This window comes from Anolis carolinensis, chromosome 1 (assembly GCF_035594765.1).
Source record: "Anolis carolinensis isolate JA03-04 chromosome 1, rAnoCar3.1.pri, whole genome shotgun sequence".
NCBI classification, from domain to species: Eukaryota; Metazoa; Chordata; class Lepidosauria; order Squamata; family Dactyloidae; genus Anolis; species Anolis carolinensis.
In genome coordinates, this window is record NC_085841.1 from 225,641,178 (window position 1) to 225,665,746 (window position 24,569).

General features: G+C 37.5%; 1 protein-coding gene across 1 annotated transcript in view; it reads right to left on the reverse strand.

The window, feature by feature from the left end:
- Window positions 1–24,569, reverse strand: part of epc2 (enhancer of polycomb homolog 2) — a 77,185-nt gene that overhangs the window by 23,987 nt on the left and 28,629 nt on the right. Inside the window, exons 2-4 of the mRNA XM_003224975.4 lie at window positions 9,086–9,245; window positions 6,479–6,624; window positions 2,784–2,990 (exon numbers count right to left, since the gene is read on the reverse strand). Coding sequence (XP_003225023.1) covers window positions 2,784–2,990; window positions 6,479–6,624; window positions 9,086–9,245 — 513 coding nt within the window. The remainder of the gene's footprint in view (window positions 1–2,783; window positions 2,991–6,478; window positions 6,625–9,085; window positions 9,246–24,569) is intronic.

Below are 24,569 nucleotides of genomic sequence, written 5' to 3' on the forward strand. Positions count from 1 at the left end.
CTAAGGAAGTAGCCAGGCTCTTTGATTGAGGGTGCTACTGCAGCTACTCCAGAAAACGGCCAGGCTTTGAGGCTGCAAGGCTATTCACTGCTATTCCACCTGGCCAACAAATGATTCCCATAAGCTACAGCAACGCGTGGCCAGGCAAAGCTAGTAGGTTTATAATAGGGAAGAGTTTCCTTGAGGCATCCCAGTATTATTCCAGATTGGGTTTTTGTGCTAATATCAGCACCATGAATTACAACAGAAACAAATCAACAGCTGGTAAGAAGGTTTCTACATCACTGGCTAATTCCAATCAATCATTAATGAGTCTCTGAAGGCATGCAAATAATAAATTACAGCAATCTAGTCTGAATGTTATTAGAGTGATAGTCACCATTGAAGGTGAAGCACTATCTCAGCAGGTTCAACATGCTATGTGATACAGATGTTACCTGCATAACCGATTATAAAGATTTATATAATATGGCTGCACTTAATGACTGAGAAGATTATCCTTAAGAATCTGGACCATCTAGAATAGGTTGAATATCGTGTTCAACATAAGAAAAAGTTAAATTAGCTACAAAGTCTTTATTTGTTTTGTCTGATCTTACATGTGTTATAGAGTTCACCCATTCCCTTTTGGACTTCTAGCATCTCTTCAATACCTATTCCCTCATGGATTCAGAAGGATATCACAACTGATGATACTGAAAGTCACTTAGAGTTCCAAGAAAAACTGCATAGCTGTATTTCCCCACCTTTCCTGGGCATAGGTCATCCCAGCCCTGAAGCCAGAAAGAAAATGATCACAGGGTATCCAGCATCACGTAGGAGTGCTTAAAGCTGAATATGCATGTTCTAGTTAAACCATTTGTTCATTAAGTTTTAGTTACCATAATCATTAGGGTCTAAGTCAATGATGGGCAACCTTTTACTCTTGGTGTGTCAAAATTCACCAAAAAACCTAGCATGACTTGGGTGGTGTTACTTCGAAAGTAACCCATAATTTTGCAATATGTATAGTTTAAGTAACAAAAATATATAATTGTAATATATAACTGTATTTAATAAATCAAAAACTTCTAGTTTCAATGTAGTAATGAATAATGAATAATATAATAATAATAATATAATAGTAATAATATGATAATATACTACAATAATATTAGAATGATAATGTAATGTGCATAATTCCCATGGAGTAAACAACAAAACCACTGGACCAAATCACACCAAATTTGGCCACAAAAGATATACTCATCCAATCAATCTGCATGCGGCAGTGTGTCAGCAAAAATGGCTAGGTGTGTCAGTACTGACACACGTGTCATAGGCTGGCCATCACTGGTCTAAGTAGTGGCATATAACTGTTATTCAAAATTAGCAACTATCAAAGAGTTGCAGAATACCATGGACAAACACCTAAGATTTTAAAGGGTAAAACAGGGTAAAGACTAAATCCCAATTTGGACACATGCTGCCATTTTTGAGATCTGTAGTGTTCTGGAAAATAAAATATGCAATTATTCTCTGATAATCTTTTCTAGTTACTTTACCTTTTATGTCATTCTTATAGATGGTTTTATTGTTACATGTGTTTGTTGTTAATACTGTTTTTAAAATGTTGTGAGCTGCTTTGGATCCCATTCAGGGATAAAAGCAGGATGTAAATAAATACATTGTTGTTGTTGTTGTTGTTGTTGTTGTATTACCTTCCCTGAAAATTTCACTGTTCTAAACTTGCTAAAATTATGGAGTTGGGGAAACAACTGTACTAAAAGAAGGTGGGTATAAATAAACTACTACTCTAACATTTCTTTCACCCAACCTATTCAACTTGTACGCAGAACACATCATGCGATGTGCGGGGCTTGACGATTCCAAGGGCGGAGTTAACATTGCTAGAAGAAACATTAACAACCTTAGGTGCGCAGATGATACCACTCTGATGGCCGACAGTGAAGAAGAACTGAGGAGCCTTATAACCATGGTGAAAGAAGAAAGCGCAAAAGCTGGGTTGCAATTAAAAATCAAGAAAACCAAGATCATGGCAACCACACCTATTGATAACTGGCAAATAGAAGGAGAAAACGTGGAGGCAGTGACAGATTTTATATTTCTAGGCGTGAAGATCACTGCAGATGCAGACTGCAGCCAGGAAATCAGAAGACATTTACTTCTTGGGAGGAGAGCAATGGTCAACCTTGATAAAATAGTGAAGAGCAGAGATATCACACTGGCAACGAAGGTCCGCATAGTCAAAGCAATGGTATTCTCCGTAGTGACTTATGGTTATGACAGCTGGACCATAAGGAAGGCTGAGCGAAGGAAGACAGACGCTTTTGAACTTTGGTGTTGGAGGAAAATCCTGAGAGTGCCTTGGACCACAAGAAGATCCAACCACTCCATCCTCCAGGAAATAATGCCCGGCTGCTCACTGGAGGGAAGGATATTAAAGGCAAAGTTGAAGTATTTTGGCCACATCATGAGGAGACAAGAAAGCTTGGAAAAGATCACGATGCTGGGAAAAATGGAAGGAAAAAGGAAGAGAGGCTGACCAAGGGCAAGATGGATGGACGGTATCCTTGAAGTGACTGGTTTGACCTTGAAGGAACTGGGGGCGGTGACAGTCAACAGGGAGCTCTGGCGTGGACTGGTCCATGAGGTCACGAAGAGTCTGAAGCGACTATGCGACTAAGCAGCAGCTAACATTTCAGTTCAACTTAAGAATCAGTTTCATTCAATTGACATTTGGAAAATTACAGATTGTAAAACTATAGAATTGAGATGCTTACCTTTCTTGTCTGCATTTTCTCTGTTCGCCTCCGAAAAGCCACATATGGATCATTGTTGGTGGAGCCATCTCTTTTTTCCTGTTTGATTTGGGGAATGAGAGAAGGTCCTCTGCAGTTCTTCCGTTTTCTTACCCAGTAGTCATAGACCGCCTTAATAAGATAATCATCCTCATTGAGCAGCAACTTAGCTTCCTGAAGTGTTACCAGCTGGGGGAAAAATAACAATGGAATTCTGTAGAAGTAATCAGGTAGACAGACTGACTTTCACCATAACTCAAAATGACAATTTTGCAGGAAAAGTATAAATATGCACCTTTTGGTGCACAGTGTGTTAAACCTTTTTTCTGACATAATTAAAACTGTAAATTGTGAAGAAAGAATATGGGCTATACTACACAAAGTGAAAGACTGCAGATAACTTCTTAAACAATGGTAGAGATGTGAATTTTATGATATAAAATAATATGATTGGGGTAGGGTTGAGACTCACCATGTAATTTTATACTGCATTTTTGCTTTCTCTGTAGTGATGAATTTTAGCACTAAACACAGTATTTTGCACAAGGGTTTCAAAAGTGGAAAGTGGGAAGGTTTTTTCTGGTATCTAAGATAAAGGCAGTGGCAACAGTGAAAACAAAAGCAAAGATGGCTAAGTGTGGATTAAAAAAGGACCACTGGCACAAAGCCATGTACAGTAGTTCTGATGCCTGACACCTGGAAATGCCTCAGAGGAAGCAGCCCTTTCTCGCTATTGCCACTGCCACTTTGCAGAAATGAAAGAGACAAAGTAGTATACTAGGTCATACTGAGAGCTACATGCTGTATGAGATTCTGGCCCATGTAAATTTTCAGTCCCAAAGTTTTTTCTATTTTAACAAAACTATATATTTTGTTAAAAAACAAAAAGACAGCCTGTGTCTATTAACAAAACCTTTGAAGAACAATGTGGCTCTGCAGACTATAGAACCTGGTTCCTACTAATGTTTGTAAGAAATATTTGTTGCTTTCTTCTCTCTAACATATGTGTTTATTGTATGCATAAATACAATTATCCTTCTTCTATTAATATTCTCTCCCTTCCCAGTACTGTAAAAAAGAGCTAGGTACTTTTTGAATATTTTGGTTAAAAGGACCTGACATTTCTATCAATTTAGAGACACAAAAGTAAATCAATTTGTTTTTTCAACCAAAGTGGAAAACAAACTGGAAAATGTCAATACATCTTTATACAGCTGCATTATTGCACTTAGCACTGCAGTACTTAAGCAAATGAGCTTCTTTCCTTGCTATACAGTAGCTATGATTGTAATGGTTGGACTTTGGAGTGTTTGAACCATACAACCAAGGTTCTGCAAATAAGTGACATTTAATTAACATGGCCAACCAGAAAAGCTAGAGTATAAAGATGTAGGAAGTCATAATTTACATAAAATTTTATTCTCATTCCCAAAATGAAGATAGATCTTCCCATTAGCTTGAGCTTACTAAAATTAATCATTCTTCACTTCAAATTTATGGAATGGAATTATGAAATTAAAATTTATGGAATTACTTCATTATATTCAATTTGCCTCACTGTTAGTGTCATGATCCCCATCTCATGACATCTCCAGACACAGAGCGCTGACACAGAGCACATGGCCATAGGCCAAAAGGGAGGACAGGACATACGAACCAGCCATAAAACTCAATTGCCCTGAGGTGGTGGAAAAGGAACTCTGGAATGTGGGAATGGGCAACCTCCAGGCGCCAGGACTCTAAGAGTGATTTTAAACACTGCAGCCAGGCCTATATACATGGGCAGTAGAGCAGACTCTTGTATTCCGAACAATAAAGCCGTATGGTATCTTCAGCCCTTGTGTGTCTTGGCGTATTCTTCCAAAGAAGACTAACCCACAGCAACACAGTTGGAGCTGACAAGCCTTACAATTTGTTCAGAATCCCTTTAATCTCTCTAGCTTCTGCCTACACCAACATGGAGGGAGGAGAGAGAACCAACTCACAGATATTTCAGGGGAAGAAGCAAGCTCTGAAGGAGGAGAGATGGCAGAATCTCACTCCTTACAGCTAGGTAGCTTTAGTTTAGCTTCTATGACCAGCTAATAAAAACCACCATGCTTCAAATCACATTTAAATATTTATAAAAGTTAATTTATATAGTCTAGCATTCAGGCTTCTGAAGTTGTCTACACTGATGCCTGGCAAGTAAAATTTCACTTTGGATTTGGCCTAAAGTGTTTGTAATGCAACTACTAGGTAAACTAAAAGATTTCAGTCTATTCTGCCTACTTTTACTATCACTGTCCTCTTACCAGAGCATCATGAAACAAAAGAACGTGCATTCTAGAAGGTTTTGCTTACAAATGATTTAAAAAAAAAACCTAGGTGGCATGATGAACTGATTTTTAAATTCTGGCCATTACGTTAATTAGTTTCAGATATATTTAACCTTTAGCCCACACCAAGCATCCTTAATTTTGTATTACTGTTTTCAGAATCTCAAAAAATAAAACAGGATATCCAATAGGTAAATCTGTGTTTCTTAAGCTGTCTGATATAAGGGTGCCATATTTCTGCCCATTGTCTACAACTGTTTCTTTCTTTCCCAGAAACATGTTGCAATCCAGCAATCGACAGCTCACGGAGAAGCACTGGTCCACAGACCATACTTTTAAATAGTAATGAGCTATACAACATCTAAATGATCAGTTTTCTAATAGTTCATTTTGTATGCCCATAAATGTACATTTTTGAAGTTTTGTACACTTAGACAATTGTTTTAAGTAACTCATTTGAAATCTTTGTAACAAATACCTTTCCAATGAAAATTTAAATCTGGTTAATTACTTAGAAGAACTTGCTTTTGAGTCCGTAATCATACATCATTTATTGGCACCTACAAAAAGCTTATACTACTATTGAGTATTTTCTGCATCTGAATTCGAGTTTGTGTGAAACATTCCAAGGTTTTTAAATGCTTATTCTGACTTACATTCTAACAGATGCCTTCTCATGCTCTGCTAGATAAGGGTAAATGGCCTCCCATGCCATAACACCATAAGACTGTATCTGTCATCTTAAATCTTACTTTCTTCAGAAATTACAATTTGTTGATTATCTAAAACTGCTGTCTTATGATGAAAGGTTGTTGGTAAGAGATGTCATGTGGTTTCTATGGCCCAGTTTTCATCTTTCAGAAGAAAAGGGGATCCCAGAAACTTGTAATTAATTAACATAATTAAGATCACTGGAATACTAAAAAAAACACACCCTCTTTATTAAGCATGTTTATTATCTATTTTCTTAGTGTTGTTCCTTCAAGTCAGTTATGAGTTATGGTGACCCTATCAGGATTTTGTTGGCAAAAGGAGTTTTGCCTTTGCCTTCCTCTGAGGCTGAAAGTGTTTCAGTCTGCTTCTGAGGCTTGCTTAAGGTCACCCAATCGTTTCCATGCCTGACCAAGGATTCTCCAAAGACACTCTCAAACATGAAACTTGAAATGCCCCACATTTTTGCCAGTATTTCTGCACAAGTGAAAACCCCCAAAAATGAGGTGAATCAATAATTACTTAAAACTATCTTAATACATTAATGAATAATGAGATGTAAATAAAGACATTCACATTGAGAGCATATTATCAATATTCAATTTTATTAGCAAAATATAAGATATGGGTTTTTTGAGAGCATAATACCTGATTAGAACTAGCTTTCTCAAGCCTGTCTATCATAATTTCAAACTGCAGTGGTTTGATTTCCATCTTTCGATTTAGTCTATTTAATAATGTCTCATCTTCTGAGTCCATATCATAATCAGGTTGTTCATTGTCCAGGTTGAAGGCTGAAATGCAAAGAAAACATAATATAAATGCAATCTTGAAATGGATAATCCATTTATGAAAGCAATTATAGAAAAAGGAGATTAGTCAAGTACATTATTCACTCTATACACTGCACAGGAAAGCAAAACAGTAAACCTAGAAGGACTGAGAGCCGAACTTGAAAAAGTTTAATGGCTTTGAAGACGAACAAATAATGAAAGAAGCATTTGTGGACACAATTCACTTCATCAAATGTACCAAGGAGGATTACAAACAGTGAGGCCAGAGAAAAGTGAAATATATTTAAATTATTTCTTGGTCTTACTTACTCAATGTCTAATTTGAACAATCCTATTTTACAAAGGACAATTCAGTAGCAAAATAAGTATGTTTAGAAAGTTGTCCTAAAGTACAATTAAATAATGGATACATAAAAAATAGACATTCTTTCTATAAATATTCTCCAGACATCCCCTTTAAAGGCTGGATTAGAACCTAGATTAGTAATTAGGAAATAAAAGATTAAGAGAGAAGATTCATAAATAAAAGACGAAGTTGTATTCTTTTGAAGACGGTTCAAATGCATTTTTCTTACAACAGTAATGGATGAGTTATCAGAAATTATATTACACTAGCTCTTCGCAACCAGCATAAACCAGGTACTAGCCCATAACCATTTGGTATCTGAGAACAAAGTAATAGTTCAACCACAATCTTAAAATTAAAAACAATTGGAGGGGGGGGGAGAGAGAGCAGAAAACATGATAGCTGAGAAAAAACAACCCAGGAGGGGACAAAGCAATAGTTCTTGTTATGAAAGGACAACAAAACATCTCGAGCACCTCTTCCTGTAGACTATCTTTGTATATAAAGATAGGCCTTGTGTTTGGGCATATAAACCCTACAAAACAATTTGTTAAAAAAGTTTCCTGAGGAAATTCTCAGAGGAAAACATGGCATCAAACAGGAATCCTTTCACAAGGATTGCTTTGCAGCATTCTGTATTTTTATCATTTGCTACTGTGTCATCCTCTGTCTTTAGATATTGTTCCAATGACAGCATTAGTATTCCAAATTGTATCCCCATTAGCAGACCAGTTCTATTTCTCTGTCTGGCTTAAAAACTTATCTGGAACAGGAAACCTAACATGAAACATGAAGCAAGATTACCTAAAAGCAATGTACCGGTATGAGGTAGGAGTAAAGACACAGCAAAAAGGATAAGATTATTTAACTGAGCGCACACTAGCCACTTGGGATTTTCTGCAGAAAAGATTCATACGAATAAACAATACTACGGAAACAAGATTTACTTTTCAGTCAGCAAAAAGTTCTAGGTTAGTCTACCACACAACGATAGAAAATCAGTCTTTTGGGAAGCTTGCACAAAGAGCATATTGGAAACTGTCCTTTTCTTTGCCATTGCAATGAAAAATACACTGAATCAGAATAAAGAGGCTTTTAAAACACCATACTTATTTAATAGTGCAATAAAACTCATTCCCAACATTTACATAGAAGAACGCAGATCTTCTGGAAACAGGTGGGGAAAGCTCTTAATCCACTACTCCCTTTCTACCATTAGGAATACAAACTCTGATTTACTTTTACCAACTTTCCAAGAACTGCTGTTGAGTTCAAAACTTCTAGAGATTTTACAACACACATATGCCCCCCCCCCCCAAAAAAAATACAATCAAAGCAATAGAAACAGAGTTTGGAAAAAATCCAAAATACACTAACAAAAATAGGAACAGCTAATTGTTCTGTCTGTCCACAAACACCCTTGCTATCACCTCTGATGTAATGAGTGAGGAGCTCATTGGCTGCTATGTAATAAGAATCTCAAAACCTTTGTGTTCACTATGCTACTGTTGAGCAAATATAGGGCCCACTATGAATAGGTTAGTGTCTGTTTATGCTACATTAAAATTGTTCAAGTTCTTTAAAAGTCTCAAGGCTGAGCAAATACAATAGTTCTTACATAGTGATGAACGAAGATCAAACTTGTTGTGAGAGTTAGGCTCACTCAAGAGTCTCATTGCAGCCACAAATGAAGAGACCATACTGTTACTGTCTACCTGCTATTTTGCTGAACAGAGGAGAGCTAAAGACCTCTAAGAATGATTCTGGTTGGTCATCTAACACTTCTTTTTGGGCCAGGTTACTATCAAATTAATACAGTAAAGTTCTAAATAGCAGAAAACATTTCTGCATCTTTCTGTGTATTATGGCTTTTTGGTTCTTAGTACTAAGGAACTGAAAAGGTTCTATTGTTAATGTGAATTATAGGGCAGACTACAGCCTTTTCTTCAAAATCAGTATAGGAAACAGCACCTCTCAAAATACCTTTTTAGTTTTTTGGGGGGAAAAACAGAGAGAAAAAGGTCATTACTCCCCTTTCCCACCCAAAGTACTATGGTGGTAACTCAGTGGGTTTGACAGTTAATGCAAAATATAAAATAGCAATACTGAACTTACGTTGAATATGAATGAACTGTTTTGGCTGTTTAAACTCTCCTTTGTATAAACGACTGTAATAGTTGACATTGCTTTCTGCTTCAGGAACTGGAATAACCATGTTCTCTTTCTTTTCTCTGAAAACTTGCTGTGCTGAGATAGCTCGTTGCAAATGGTGTTCCTAAAAAGAATTAAAGTTATATGTTACTTTTTTAATACAACAAAGTGCACAAATTGTTCCTGTCACCTCATTTCATCCCTAAAATCATGAAATTAGGGGAATGCAAGTTATTGCAATAGTCAAAAGCGAAAAAAAATGGCTTTAAAACAATTAAACTAGTTTTCATTCATCTGTAGTATACTTCAAAGTAAGTTTTACTTGGCTGTCTTCATTGAACCTACAGATTATATAGAACAGTGGTTCTCAACCTGCGGGTCCCTAGGTGTTATAGAACATCAACAATATATTTTCACAGACAGCAACTTCCAATCTCCGGTTACCTTGCCAAGTAAGAATATCCTTCAGGCAATCTGCTGAACCTTTACAAAAGTTATTTTCCTTTTTAAAAATCATAAATGAAGAATATAAATATATGTGGGCTGGCAGACTAGGAAACCTGTTTGTGGGCTGCACACTTGTATAGATTTTTTTTTAAAGGCAGCTGCAAAAGGAAGATATCTGGCAAATCAGAAGAAAATATTAAGTACAACTATAAAGCTGTAGAGGGCAGATGAGTGATTTCTTTTCACTCTTCAAACCACAAGAAAAATTGACCAAAGAACCCTTTTACTCCACAACAAATCCTGAAAATCAACAATGAAGATCACATCTTCACAAACCTGTTATCACACATGAACATGTGTCCCATTTGAACAGCTGTGTATGATTTTTAGTAATTTGGGGTGTAGCACCTGTCAACATATGAAGCTATACCCTGATAAAAGAGATATACTGTAGTCTGAAAGTCCGTGGCCCAACAGGCATGATAAGGCCTTAAATCAGTGGTTCTCAACCTGGGGTCCCCAGATGTTTTTGACCTTCAACTCCCAGAAATCCTAACAGCTGGTAAACTGGCTGAGATTTCTGGGAATTGTAGGCCAAAAAAATCTGGGGACCCCAGGTTGAGAATCACTGCCTTAAATCAACAGTTTAAGGACATCATCACACTAGAGCACAGATCCACTTTAAATCCTGTTTCTGCCTCCTGCAGAATTATGGGGCTTGTAGTTTAGGGAGGGGCCTTTAAACTGCTCAGCCTGTCAGGTCCTGGGCTTCACTAAAGCACAAACCCAGAATTCTTCAGAAGGCAGAAATCCGATTTAAAGTGGATCCATGCTCTGGTATGATGAGGCTGTAAGAGGACATTTGACTCCCAACGTCCCTGCTAGCAAAAATGGCCCAACAGGAGCCATTTTGGTCCTCCAATAGAATGGATCAATTGGACTGAAGCAAACTATAGTAATGTCCCCGCTCATCTGCACACAAAGAAGCCTTAGAAATTTGGGTTCACGTGCATGGAACAGTATACACCATTTCCAGCTGCTTGGATACCACAGCCTACCAATTCTGTTGCCATGAGGCTTGCTACTCAATCCTCCTACTGTTGGTCCACTTACCTAGGTCACGAACTAAGAAGGATCTATCACTTCCCCTCATTGACCCAGAAGATAATATAACACTGTCCAACTGGCCCTGCAGCTATATTTAACCAGTCTATAAATTTGCTTATTATGAATAAACAGCAAGAGATTTTGAGATCACAAGATTTCCTTAACAAACCAATTGAATATCTTTGAGATAGGTTGTTATTTTACTCACACAAACCTATTCTAAAGAACAAATGTGAAGGTGACAATCACCATTGCCGAGACTCATATTTTTCATCCCCTCCTTGTAAATATTTAAGAAGGCTAGATATATCTATAAATAAACTCACATTCAGTAACATCTAAAAAGTGATCATTTAACTAAAGTGGAATGAGAAGAAGCCCCTCAAAGTGATTGTTTCTCAGAAATATAGGTGAAATATAGATATAATGTGATCCGCCCTGAGTCCCCTTCAGGGTCAGAAGGGCGGAATATAAATGCTATAAATAAATAAATAAATAAATAAATAAATAAATAAATAAATAAATATTGTGCAAGGATGTTGCTTGCTTGGTACAATATAATTGTAGTGAAAAAAATGTCCATCATTGTGACAGAATATTTAGATGTGACTAGTCGAGGCAAAATACTAACACATAAATGTATAGTATGTTTGTAAAAATGGGATGAACTGCTCTGAAACCAAGTAGTGCTTTGAAATGTAACGTGTGTCCTCTGATATCTTCGTAAACACGAACATTCACGACTCTAAAGTATTTGGTTGGCCTGTTTTGCTATGGTACAATCAGAAAGAAATCTTACAAGAGGTCTTGTTAGTGCATGACTAATAGGAGCTTCAGTTCAGTGGCAATACCACTTATTCATAGAGCCACAAGGCATACCTAGCGGAATATTCAAAGAGGTGGAAATCTGGGCATAAATTATGCAATGGGCATGGGTGAACATCCTGACAGCTACTGCACCCCCAATACTACATTTCAAGACACTGGATAACTTTGAACTTACTGCACTTTCTCATTTTATTTATTTATTTATTTACAGCATTTATATTCAGCCCTTCTCACCCCAAAGGGGACTCAGGGCGGATCATATTACACATATAGGCAAACATTCAATGCCTTTTAACAAAAAACAAAGACAAGACAAACATAGGCTCCGTGCAGGCCTCGAACTCATGACCTCCTGGTCAGAGTGATTCATTGCAGCTGGTTACAGCTGGCTTGCTCTCCAGCCTGCGCCAGAACACACATTTAAAATTTCACAAAATATATAGACATAATCATCGCACTGGAATGGTTACATGCACACTCTCTGTGTAGTATATCATATATGACCATTATGTATTGATGCACACACAACAGAGATTTCCCATACGGTGTTGTTGTATGTCTTTCGGGCTGTGTGGCCATGTTCCAGAAGTATTCTGTCCACATCTATGGCAGGCATCCTCAGAGGCTATGAGGCATGGATAAACTAGGCAAGGCAAGGAAAAATATATATCTGAGGAGAGTCCAGGGTGTGGCAAGAGTCCTTTATCACTGGGAAAATGAACAAAATCTGGCTACCAGTATTAAAAAACTCTAGAATCAAAACAGTAGATGGGAACCCACACTCTGAGGACAGAGGAGCCCCAGGGACAGCTAATAACTGAACAAAGGATGCCCCCCAGGCAAGAGACAAAACCTTTCCAATGCTAATTAGGGTGATTAACTGAAACATTAATGCTGGCTTCCCAGTGACAAAGGACTCTTGCCACACCCTGGACTCTCCACAGATATATATTTTTTTCCTTTCCTTGCCTCACAGCCTCTGAGGATGCCTGCCATAGATGTGGGCGAAACGTCAGGAGAGAATACTTCTGGAACATGGCCACACAGCCCAAAAGAAACAAAACAACCCTGTGATTCCGGCCATGAAAGCCTTCGACAACACATTTCCCATACATATAGTCACAGAAATAGATGTGGGTCTTGGCCATGTACTGTAGAATATGTACATTTACTTACATTTAAACAAAAGTTTGATAGTACATTTGTATTAATGCATCAGTGCTTAAAAGCAAGATGGGACCTAACACTTAAAATTCTCACACTGAAATTTTGGGCACTACATCTCCATCAAGTTCTTAATTCTTTTTTCTATTTTTTAAACAGCTACCCATACCTTTAAGATGCTTCATTGTGTCAATTTTTCCAAGCTTTATTCCCAGCACGTTTTAGGCCCAGGACAAGATATTTGTCTAATCAATCAAAGAAACTACAGTAGAGTCTCACTAATCCAAGCCTCGCTTATCCAAGCCTCTGGATAATCCAAGCCATTTTTGTAGTCAATGTTTCAATATATCGTGATATTTTGGTGCTAAATTCGTAAATACAGTAATTACAACATAACATTACTGCGTATTGAACTACTTTTTCTGTCAAATTTGTTGTATAACATGAAGTTTTGGTGCTTAATTTGTAAAATCATAACCTAATTTGATGTTTAATAGACTTTCCCTTAATCCCTCCTTATCATCCAAGTTATTCGCTTATCCAAGCTTCTGCCGGCCCATTTAGCTTGGGTAAGTGAGACTCTACTGTACTTGTAGTTTAAAAAAAAATCCCAGGGCCTAAAACAATCTTGAGGAAAGTCGCAAAATTGTTCTATGTCCTTCAAGTAAGTAAATCAATTGAGATGGTACACAAGAGTCTACACTAGGACCCAAGGGGATCCTCATGGCCCATGGTCTGCAATCTAGAGCTCTTCCACACAGGCCCAAAACCCGTGATGGGCTTCAGATTAACCTGAGGTGTCCAAACAATGCCTCAGATTACTTTGGATTAAACCAGAGTTAACTCGTTCCTTGAGAAGCCAGATCTGGCCACGGTGGTACATGCCTTAGTTACATCCCATCTGGATTACTGTAACGCGCTCTATGTGGGGCTGCCTCTCAAGATTGCTCAGAAACTGGTCCAAAGAGCTACAGTCAGGTTGCTCACTGAGGCTGGCTACACGGAGTGGACAACTCCCTGTTGCAGCAGATCCACTGGCTGCCAGTCTGTTACCAGGCACAATTCAAAGTGCTGGTTATAACCTTTAAAGCCCTAGACAGTTCAGGTCTAGGCTATTTGGCTGACTGCATCCCCTTGTACAAACCTGCCTGGGCCCTGAGATCTTCAGGAAAGACACCTGTTGGTTTATGGCCACCCTATGCATTTCTCACCAACGCATAAAAACTTACCATATGAGAATCATGCTATTTCTGATTTACTGATCACAAAAGAGATATAAGTAAACTTTTTTCAGACTATGAGGACAAGCAGAATCAGTTTTACAGAAGAATAAAAAGGCAATTCAGACATCTATCAATGACAGGACAAGTTGGTGAACAGACCCTCCACAATTATTTATTTATTTATTTATTTACAGTATTTATATTCCGCCCTTCTCACCCCGAAGGGGACTCAGGGCGGATCACATTATAACACACATAGGGCAAACATTCAATGCCCATAAACACATCAAACAGAGACTGAGAGACACACGCAGAGGCAAGTTAACCTTCTTCTGAGGGGATGTTCGATTCTGGCCACAGCGGGGAGCAGCTGCTTCATCATCCACACTGACGGCACTTCCTCACTTCCTCATTCCAGGTCATAAATTAGTTAATCTTGCCTCCCCACTTTAGTGGTACCTTATCTCCTACTTGATAGATGCAACTATCTTTCGGGTTGCTAGGTCAGCAACGAGCAGGGGCTATTTTTTATATTTTTTTTTAATTGACGGGTGCTCACCCCGCCACGGGCTGGCCTCGAACTCATGACCTCATGGTCAGAGTGATTTAAGGCAGCTGCTCAACAGCTGCGCCACAGCCCGGAGAAAGAAACTCCATTAACAAGAGAGGAAGAGCACCTCATTCCTAAAACTACTATAATTACAATACTAGCTGTGCCCGGCCACACGTTGCTGTGGCTAGGACTTAATTTTCCTTTCCTTTTGTTGTATGAACGTAGAGGCGTGGATGAGAGGTTGTGCTGTCAATTTTTGAGGTTGTGGGGCATTTAGTTTAGTTGTTTTGTCCGGTGCCGTGATTCCATTACCCTTTAATATATATATATAGAAGATTTGCAGAACGTGCTACAGGCAAAGCTTATCATTTGCATTATTTGAGTAAGCCCCGAACGTTCACATTATAGACTAGTTTTAGATGTGCTGGATCCCTCAACTCCTCCTAGATGCCCAGGCTGTAGAGATCCATTTTTAATTCAGTTTGGGGGGGGGGGATACTCACAAGAGAAGAAAAAAGAACCTCCTCTCCCATCTGCCTTGATACAAACCAACAGACAGAAGCAGCCCACAATCTACCACTACACAAATCACTAAGCTCACTCAAGAGTCCTCTTGTACTGAGCTATCTAAACTTCAAAGATTCCCTCACTTGCTGACAGGCACCAGATATTCCAATAGTCAACTGCACACACACACACACACACACACACACACACACACACACACACACACACACACAAAGTGTGGATCTTCACATTCATATATTTCTGAAGCCGGGAAATAGTGCTTTCAAATAGAATCTCTTTCCCTTACCAATAAGTCCTGCAACACAGTACTTTCTAAAATGTGTGTCATGACATGTTAATGTGTCATTTAGTTTGTATGTGTGTTGTGTGAACATAATGAGAAATGACAAAAATCTTGGAAATGTGTTATTTTACAAATCATATATTTTAAAAACTGCAACCGAAAGGCTTTCATGAGATATGTTGTAACACCATACATTTCATTACAGTCAGCCCCCAAGTTATGTATAAGATTCTGTCTGTTCTTAAGTTGTATTTTTTTTTGTAACTTGGAACAGGTACATTTTTAAGTTTCATTCCGGGGGGAGGGGGGGGGTTGGATGGCATAGGAAAGGGTTAGCACTCCTGGGGTGTTTGTTTTGCTGTCTATGCCCCTGTTCAGAAGATTTCACCTCACTTTCTGTCCCTGTGATAACTGGATTTTGGAAAAAAAATAGCTTGTGTGAAAACATGGATTGGTGAGAAAGCTTCAGTGGAGACACCTTTTTCCCATGATAAGTCTTCCAGGAAGGAATTTCCCTTTTGAGGGGTATATATATATCTCACTTCCTGTTGTCTTATTATACCCATTCCTAACTAAGAGTCATTTGTAAGTCAGATGTTTGTAACTAGGGGACTGCCTGAATAAGAGAATGGTGGGGCCTACAACAAAGCACTGGAGTGTGAAAGCAGTGCTCTTCTCAAAGTCAATCAGCAGCCCACACTCTCTCTGGAGACATGTCAATTCCTCTCTCTTCTTCTTCTTCTACAGTCAGCAAGCATTCAGTGTTTGCTCCACACAATCAGTCACAATTCTGTTTGCATTTTTCACCAATGTAATGATCTATTATACCAGAACAGTTCACTTTTACAGAGATGTGCAGCAGCTCTGACAGAGAAATCTGTCACTGTTGGGAGAGACTGTTGGGACATGTAAAAACTGATGCTTACAAAGTATTTATAATAGACCCTCTAGAAATGTACATGGTATTTACTACTCCAGTTTCACATAATCAAAATATGTTTAGCAGATTCACAGTGTCACTCCAATGTGATCATGGTGTCTCACCTGTCAGGTAAGTAAATAGTCACTCTAATGTATTCAGTAGGGATCATAACTAGAAAACAATAATTCCTCATCCACCAAATTCTTATATGCCTCACTCATAAATCAATCTCTACCTTTTTCCTTCTACCAATTACAAGCAGTACACCAGTAGAAATACCAATAATTCACGGTCAAAGTGGATTTATTTTGGAAGATTGGAAACAACAAAATCAACATATATCATACTTACTTGGAAGCAGCCATTGTGATTGACAGGGATCTGTTCCCATTTTGCTCAGAAATCAGCTGACTGCCATTTTCACTCCCTCCACTGACTCATCCTTGGCGTAATAGGAAGGAGAAGGACCCCTACCAGAATTCCCTCACATACCAGAGATTGTTTTCTTATGGAAGGTTCATAGAAACAGCAACTAACTACTTCACATGTAACAGGGGAACAGACCTGCATCGATTGCAGCAACTGCTTTCCAATACAAGCAAATTGGGGGACTTTCACAATCCCTATTGTAGCCCTAAACTGGAGGTTATATAATCTTGATGGATTTTTAAATTTGATGAAAACTGTTTTTTGATGTGTATGTTTATATTGTAAGCCGTCCTGAGTCCCCTGATGGGTGAGAAGGGTGGGGTAGAAGTGATGTAATAAAATAAATAAATAAATAAATTATGTAGGGATTGTGAATATGAAGCATAACCCCAGTTTGCACATTTGTAACAGCCTTACATAAAATATTAATTGAAGATGGAATTTGTAGCCTTAGCTATTATAATAGCTATTATTCAATATAAATATATTTACTTAGTCTTCAAATAATCACCATAGCTACAATTTGATGTTAAACTGTGCATATATTTTGAGACACCTTTATTTAACTGTACATACTCAATATTTTAGTTTATTTGTACACTGTAATGATTAATGGCAGAACAACCAGAAATATGTTCATGGCTGTCAAATAATGAGATCAACTATATGAATAATAATAAGAAGAAGAAATCTTATGTTCAATGGAGACCAATTCATCTTGGAGAGGCAAATTTCAGAGGCTGCTTCCTATGGCTCAAATCAGATTGAAGGATTGCATCATCCCATATGAGCCTGCCTGAGTTCTATAAGAACCTTGAAGAGGATTTCTCTTGGTCCCTTCACTACAGGAGCAGAAAGAGAATTCTCAGCAGCTGCTCCTTTTTATATTGGCTTTTGACAATTAACTAGTCATTGTAGAAGAGTATTTAAATGGGGGAGAGGAGTTTGGTACATTGTTACGTTTGTATTATTTTCAAAGTGTTTTAAAAATAGCATACATGTATTTTATGCAACTTTTTAAGTTTATTTAACTTTATCTAACATTTATTACATTTCTTTATTATAATATTTTAAAACTTTACTTGCCACCATGTCCTCATGCTAAGAGGGTGGTGAGATAGAGGAGGGCCAGAGGAAAGAGTCCAAGGGGCCACATCTAGCCTGCGGGCCTGGTTTTGTCCATACCTACTTTAACCTGTGAGTTGCTTGGGTGTCATGTTGGGAAAACACAAACCAATAAACAGCCTCATATCAACTACAGTACAATAAACCAATGTTTCATAGAACTATGACTTATATTTTATGTGCAACATACTGGTGCACATCTAATGACTTATACTAGGCTCCTCCTGCCAAGAAGAACAGCTAAAACCACAGCTCTCCTGTTTACATTATGGTTACTGTGATGTGAAAAAATCAGGGATTCTAGCTTGTCTTTAGTGAAACAAATTAGAGCCATAAGGCAATAACGAAACAACATGCCACACTATCATATTCAAGAAAAAAAGGCCCAAATCTTGATTTTCAAGGCATCATATATCACTACCAGGAAAACTCCAAATTTCACTACAACTGGGCTGAGAGTTGCAGACAGAAACAGCTTGAGGATCAAAGTCTTCCCAACTCCAAAAATAAAGAAACTACAAATGGATTACAGAAGGAGCAAAGCAAACACAATCAGGCAGTATGCAAGAGCACACTGCTCTGGACCTCTGGCTGGTATTTATGTTGCACATTCTTCCATGATTTCCAATCTATAAAACAGAATTAAGGGCAAACACAAGAAAAAGATTATTTGCCTTAAGGAACCTGGAATATATATCAGGAGCAGTATGTGATGCTTGACTTGGGCAAACCCTACAAGTCTGCCGTTATCATTTATCTTTTACAAAAAGTATACAAACTTATCCAGATAGTGACAAACAACAGGCTCTAGTAACTTGTCTTGCTTTCCAGTTTACCACTGAAATGTTATGCCTGTGTTACGTTTAGAGACGTTATACAGACAGAAGAAATGTTTTCATAGCATTGAAGACTCTATATCAAAGGCATTTCAAACTCTAATATCAGTACTTTTCAAAGAATGTCTTTTCCAATATATACCAACCAATTCCTTAACATTAACTGAGACCCTCCTTCAAGTGGCTTCTCCATCTGTAGTACATGGGCTAAATAATTACCTTAGATAGCTATGAAAAGTTATCTAAAGTAATTTTACAATTTTGGGGACCTGAGATGAAGATGCTTTAATCCACATCTGCCTAAAAATCTGAAGGCCTGGAGTGAGGGAACAACTGGCAACTGTGAGAGAAAGGTTCCCTTTTTTTCTTCAAGCTCTTTTGTCCTAGATTTCAAAAGACCTGTTATGAATATTTTCCATTTAGAACAATGAATAAATTATTTCTGATAGAATTACCTATATGTAACATTATTATCCACATCATTATAATACTTAGTTTTAGATTCCTTTTCTTAGTTCTTCATACAAGTGATTCATGACTGCTTGGCCCTATGAAGGACATGAGCAAACTAAATGTTTTTGTTTCATTAGTATTTATTAGCTTTTTTGGTATTATCTGCATACTACCCATAATCAGCCAAAGGCAAAGTAGATTATTTGTGATCAACAAAAAAAATTTCAAGTAAATTCAACATGCGATTTTTTAAATTAAATTAAACCTTTTAAACTTATTTAACATAGGTTTATGCCAAAGTTCTAACATAGTTTATGTTCCTTATGTAATAAAGTTACTTTCAATCAGCAAAATGTCCTAATAATTATATTATTAATTTTGTATGGAAAATTTTTCCCAAGAAAAATCCCAGTCTTTCCACAGCTTCAAATTTCAAAAAACCTTATTTTGCAACCTCTGCCAACTTTTAAAGACAAAATGAATTACACAAAAACACAAATGGAATCTATAACAGTTAAATGGTGTTAAATATAAAAATACTAGAATACTAGCATGCTAGAATGCTAGCATTTTATACTTAACCCTATGTATTTGTTGTATAGTATGACCCATATGCACATGAGAGAGGTACTCCTGGTTTCACCTACTACCATCTGATAAAATACTTCGCTAGAAATTTCTAGGTCTTGCAGGCAATTCTATGGTATGCTTCCACCAGAAGTTTCCAGACTTGTCCTGGAGGACCTAGCAAAATCCTAGAGAGCATACCTCTGAGCTCTACAGGATAATTCTATGGTCATTTCCAGCAGAAATCATTCATTTCAATTATTAATTAATTATATATTATATTTTACATGTAATATTACTAATAATATTACAATATATTGATACAGTACAATATAGTAATTCATTACCAGTATTGTACTATGCTAATAATATAATATTATATGTAAATTTAATTTGTAAGCTGCTCTGAGTCCCCTTTGGGGTGAGAAAGGCGGCATATAAATGTAGCAAATAAATAAATAAATAAATATTGAAGGGAGTAAAAAAATATTTGGGCTGGCTGAACCAGCAGCTCCCAGTTCCCCCCTTCATGCAACAATGTTGCAAGGTCACTGGACAAAAAGCAACAGTTATGTTAGTGGCAACATGAGACTGCAAGATGAGGGGGAAAAAATACTAAGCATAGTCCCATGGTGTCTTGCAGTGCCCTGGAGAGTCTGAGTGCTACTACACAAGGCGTCCAAGAGGCAAGCAAGAGCCCAGAAAGCAGGAAAACTGGCTAGCAGAGACAGTAAGCCCAAGCTTTTTGTAGTGCATGACATTTTACCCCCAACATGAATTTTACAGACTCCTTTCCTGCCAAGAACCCAGTCTGCCACCACAATGCAACAGCCAGCTCTTCAAGCTGCTTTCAGTGATCCACTCCTCATTCAATTCCTCCTATCCCATCTTATCCACTCCATCTCTAGCCAAAATCATCACCCCTAAATAAGGTTTGCTCTTATCCAGGGTTTTCTGTTTGCATGGCAAGTTCTGAACTTATTCCCTGTGGATATGGGTGTCGTACTTATGCATCATATGCATTTTTACAAATTTCTATTTTTGTTTACATTTTGTTTGGGTTAATCTGCATGGTGTCCCTATGTTTGGGTTCAGATGTGACTCATCAATGTAAACAATGCACAAAATATATGCTATTCAAGAAAAGCAGATATGAACAAGAATATAAAGAATATAATTAATGGATAGCTAATATTTTTCTCCATCATGTCCTAAGAATCTAATCTTTGAAAATAAAGTATACTACATAAAGGGGGGTGTATTCCATGCTGATTCTGGGAATGTGTTTAAAGTTTAAAGATTTTTGTTTCACATTTATTTTAACAGTTACACATATCTTACTGCATGTGGTTGGAATACTGAGAACAAGTATGATAGCTATAGATAGAGTGAAGAACGGTGCAGAAATAACAGACTGACCAAAGATTAAGTGAGACTCAATTTAAAAAAGACAAAAATTCTGCTGAGGCTGTATTCCATTAAAGGTGTGCTTCTAAACAGTTTTTCAGCCACAGATTCCTCTGAGAATCTGGTGGAATCTACAAACCCCCTCTCTAGAAATAATACACTTAAACATAATCTTGAAGGAATAGGAAAAATACTTTCTTGAGTTTGCTCCTGGTTCATGCATCCTTAGGGACTCATGGACCACAACCAAAAATCCTTGAATTAAAGAATCAGATTTATAGTCTTGGGGGGGGGGGCAATTCATTCAAGGTTGTGAGTAGAGTCAGGGCTGACCTTTGTGGCGCAAAATGCATTCAGTCAGCATTGGCTGTAAATATAGGAGATTCTTCTTTCTCTTAATGCAAACAGTTTGCCTACAATTACCAATGTTTTGGTACGCTCCATTTAAATCAATACAGCTTGTTTTGTGTTGGGACTGCCTTCCTAACAGTTCAAAAACAATCCAGAATGCAGCAAGGTATAACTTAATGCAAGACAGGTGAGTGGGTGATTGAATACAAACACACACACACATACACACACATATAAGGCCTATGCAAAATTATTGTTAGTCCTCCTAAGTCGCATCAAATCCGATACATTCGTACTTAGAATATAATACCTGACATGTGGGCATGGCCCACGCAAAAAACTTAAGAATCAAAACTTATCCAATACATTTTCATTTGAATTTTGTAAACCTTGGAAACCTACCAAAGTCAGTTTCATTATCAGTGCAAACAAGCAAAGCCAAGCCAAAAAGGCTGTCATTCCTATTTAAATTAATGGCATCTTGCCATTAGGAGAGGTAAGCAGCAGGGACAAAGAGTTCACTGGGAAAGAGACTGAGAAAGCACAGAATTCTGGGAAATGTAGTTTGGGAAGGCGAGGAGTTATGTGCCAGGGAATTCAAAAGGTCCTGCCCTAAACGACATTTCCCAGAAAGCTCCAATTAGGATAGGGATTTGTCCCTCCGTAGCAGTAGTCAGCCAGTAAATGGTTGAATCTGCAAAGAGGAGGACTGACTGATACTTCTAAGTAAATCTCCGTGCTGAGCTGGGAGGAAATCACTAACTAAATGGAAGTTCTATTGGTTAATATGAGATACATTCAATGAGATAGCTGTTGTGGCTTTTTAAAAAACTTTTTTTGTCAAAACTTTTTTTAAATCCCTAAAATCAGTAGATGTATGAATATTTCTGAAAGTTGGGGAAATGATCCCTGTTATTTTGTGTCATGGTGCAGAAAATTCAAGGAGATAGCTCTTATAGTTTTTTTAATGTTTATAAAAACTTTGGAAATTCCCCAAAAATCTGTGGATAAGTGAAGCATTCTGAAACTTGATGGGCTAACAGTGGTGAATGTGTTCTACCATTGTAGCAAAATTCACCCCAATAGCTTTAAAATTGAGGAAGAAATGAGCCCCTGAAGTTTTTCCACTTGTGCAATTATAGTAACAAAATTTTCAGTAACGATACTGTAGAAAAACTTTAGAAACAAAATGCACCCCCTAATTTTGTAATGAGTTTTGAAACATTTTTTCATTGATAGCACAGCCCTAATATATGCATACAATATATATATTCCACCGAATCTCTCCAACAGTCTATTTGTTTCTATTGTTATGTTATGTCTTGTAATGTTTTGGTTATGCATGCAAACCAAAACTTGCTTCTAGCTGACAAAAATGCCAAATCACAGGGATAAATGAATATGCAAAATAAACTTGCTAGATTTATCAATTGCGTCTTCCACAGAACAAAAGTGCTGTGGCTTCAAGATACATGATATAGTTAGCAGATATTTGCTTCTTCTCCAGGTGGCTCTAGGAATTGGTCCAGCTAAATCCATCTGTACTCTTTGGAAAGGCTCAAAAACAATGGAAAAAGAATATAAACAATACTTACATCTCTATTATTTCCAATTCTTTGTTATATATCACAGCGTCTGGAAAAGTCTACCATCATTTCACCAGTCTTTAGTCAATTAGTTCTGAGTTAATCTGGGATTAATTCTAGATATATATCCAAATGGCATGCAAAAGGGCTTGTATGTGCAATCCTCTGCACTTTTAGTTCAGGTAGTCCCCAAGTTACAAACACCCAACTTACAAACTTCTCATAGTTAAGAATGGGCGGGGGGCAACAGGAAATGAGAGAAATCTACCCCTCAGAAGGGAAATTCACTCCTGTAAGAGTTATCATGGGCAAAAGGTACCTCCACTGAAGCTTTATCACCCATCCTTGTTTCCACAAAAAGCCAAATTTTTCAAAATCCAATTATCACATGGACAGAAAGTGATGTGAAAATTTCTGAACAGGGACGCAGACAGCAAAAGAAACACCACAGGAGTATTAGCCCTTCCCTATGCTATCCCATCTATCTATCTATCTATCTATCTATCTATCTATCTATACACATACTTATACACACTTCAAAAATGTACCTGTTTTGACTTATGTACAAATTGTAGTACTGCCTGGACTACTAAATCTAATCACACCAGTCTCACCCATTTGGTTAAGTCCATTTGTACATTCCTATATTTAAATGTGGACAGTAATAGCATTACCACATTAGAAATGCCTTTTTGAATAAATACCATGGGGCTCTGGGTTAAAGGAGTCAAGAGTTCCACCTTAAAATTCCTTGTAGATATACAGGATGAAAACTGAAGGGCAATCTATCTACAGATCCATTTACTTTTATTTTGACATGAAAAATATTTTCCAATGCACTAGTCTAGACTAAACAAGTCAACAATCTAGACTGCACCAATACTATATTTGGATGATTATGTTGTATAAGCCATTTAAATTCTTATGGTAAAGTATTTCAAATTTTCTCCAACCGTATTAGAATTACAATAGCCTCTCTTAAATTTATCTCAGCCACTTCTATCTACAGGCAGTCCCTGATTTACAAACATCTGACTTACAAATGACTCATAGTTAAGAACAGAGGTGAAACAATAGGAAGTGAAAAAAATTATCCCTCAAAAGAGAAATTCACTCCTGAAAGAGATATCATGGGGAAAAGGTGTCCCCACTGAAGCTTTCTCACCAATCCTTGCTTCTACAAAAACCCAAATTTTAAACAACCGATGATCACAGAGACAGAAAGTGAAGTGAAATTTTCTGAGCAGGTGCACAGGCAGCAAAACAAACACCACAGGGATGTTAACCCTTCCCTATGCTATCCAAAGCTATAGAGAGGGGGGGGGGGCTGGAGTTACACTTAAAAAATATACCTGTTCCAACTTACAAACAAATTCAACTTAAGAACAAACCTACAGGACCTTTCTAACTTGAGGACTGTCTGTACTTACTTAATAGCCTGACCAACTCATATCCCATAGAGTATAGGGACCATGCCTGCTGCTTCCAAGAGCAAATCAAAATCTTTGAGTGTTTCTTTCTTTAACCCCTGGATTATTCCATTCCAAACCCTCACATATTTTACAGCATAAATACTCAACCTTTTATCATTTTCCACCTTTACAGCAGCACAGGTTCTAACAAAACTAACAAAGAGCAA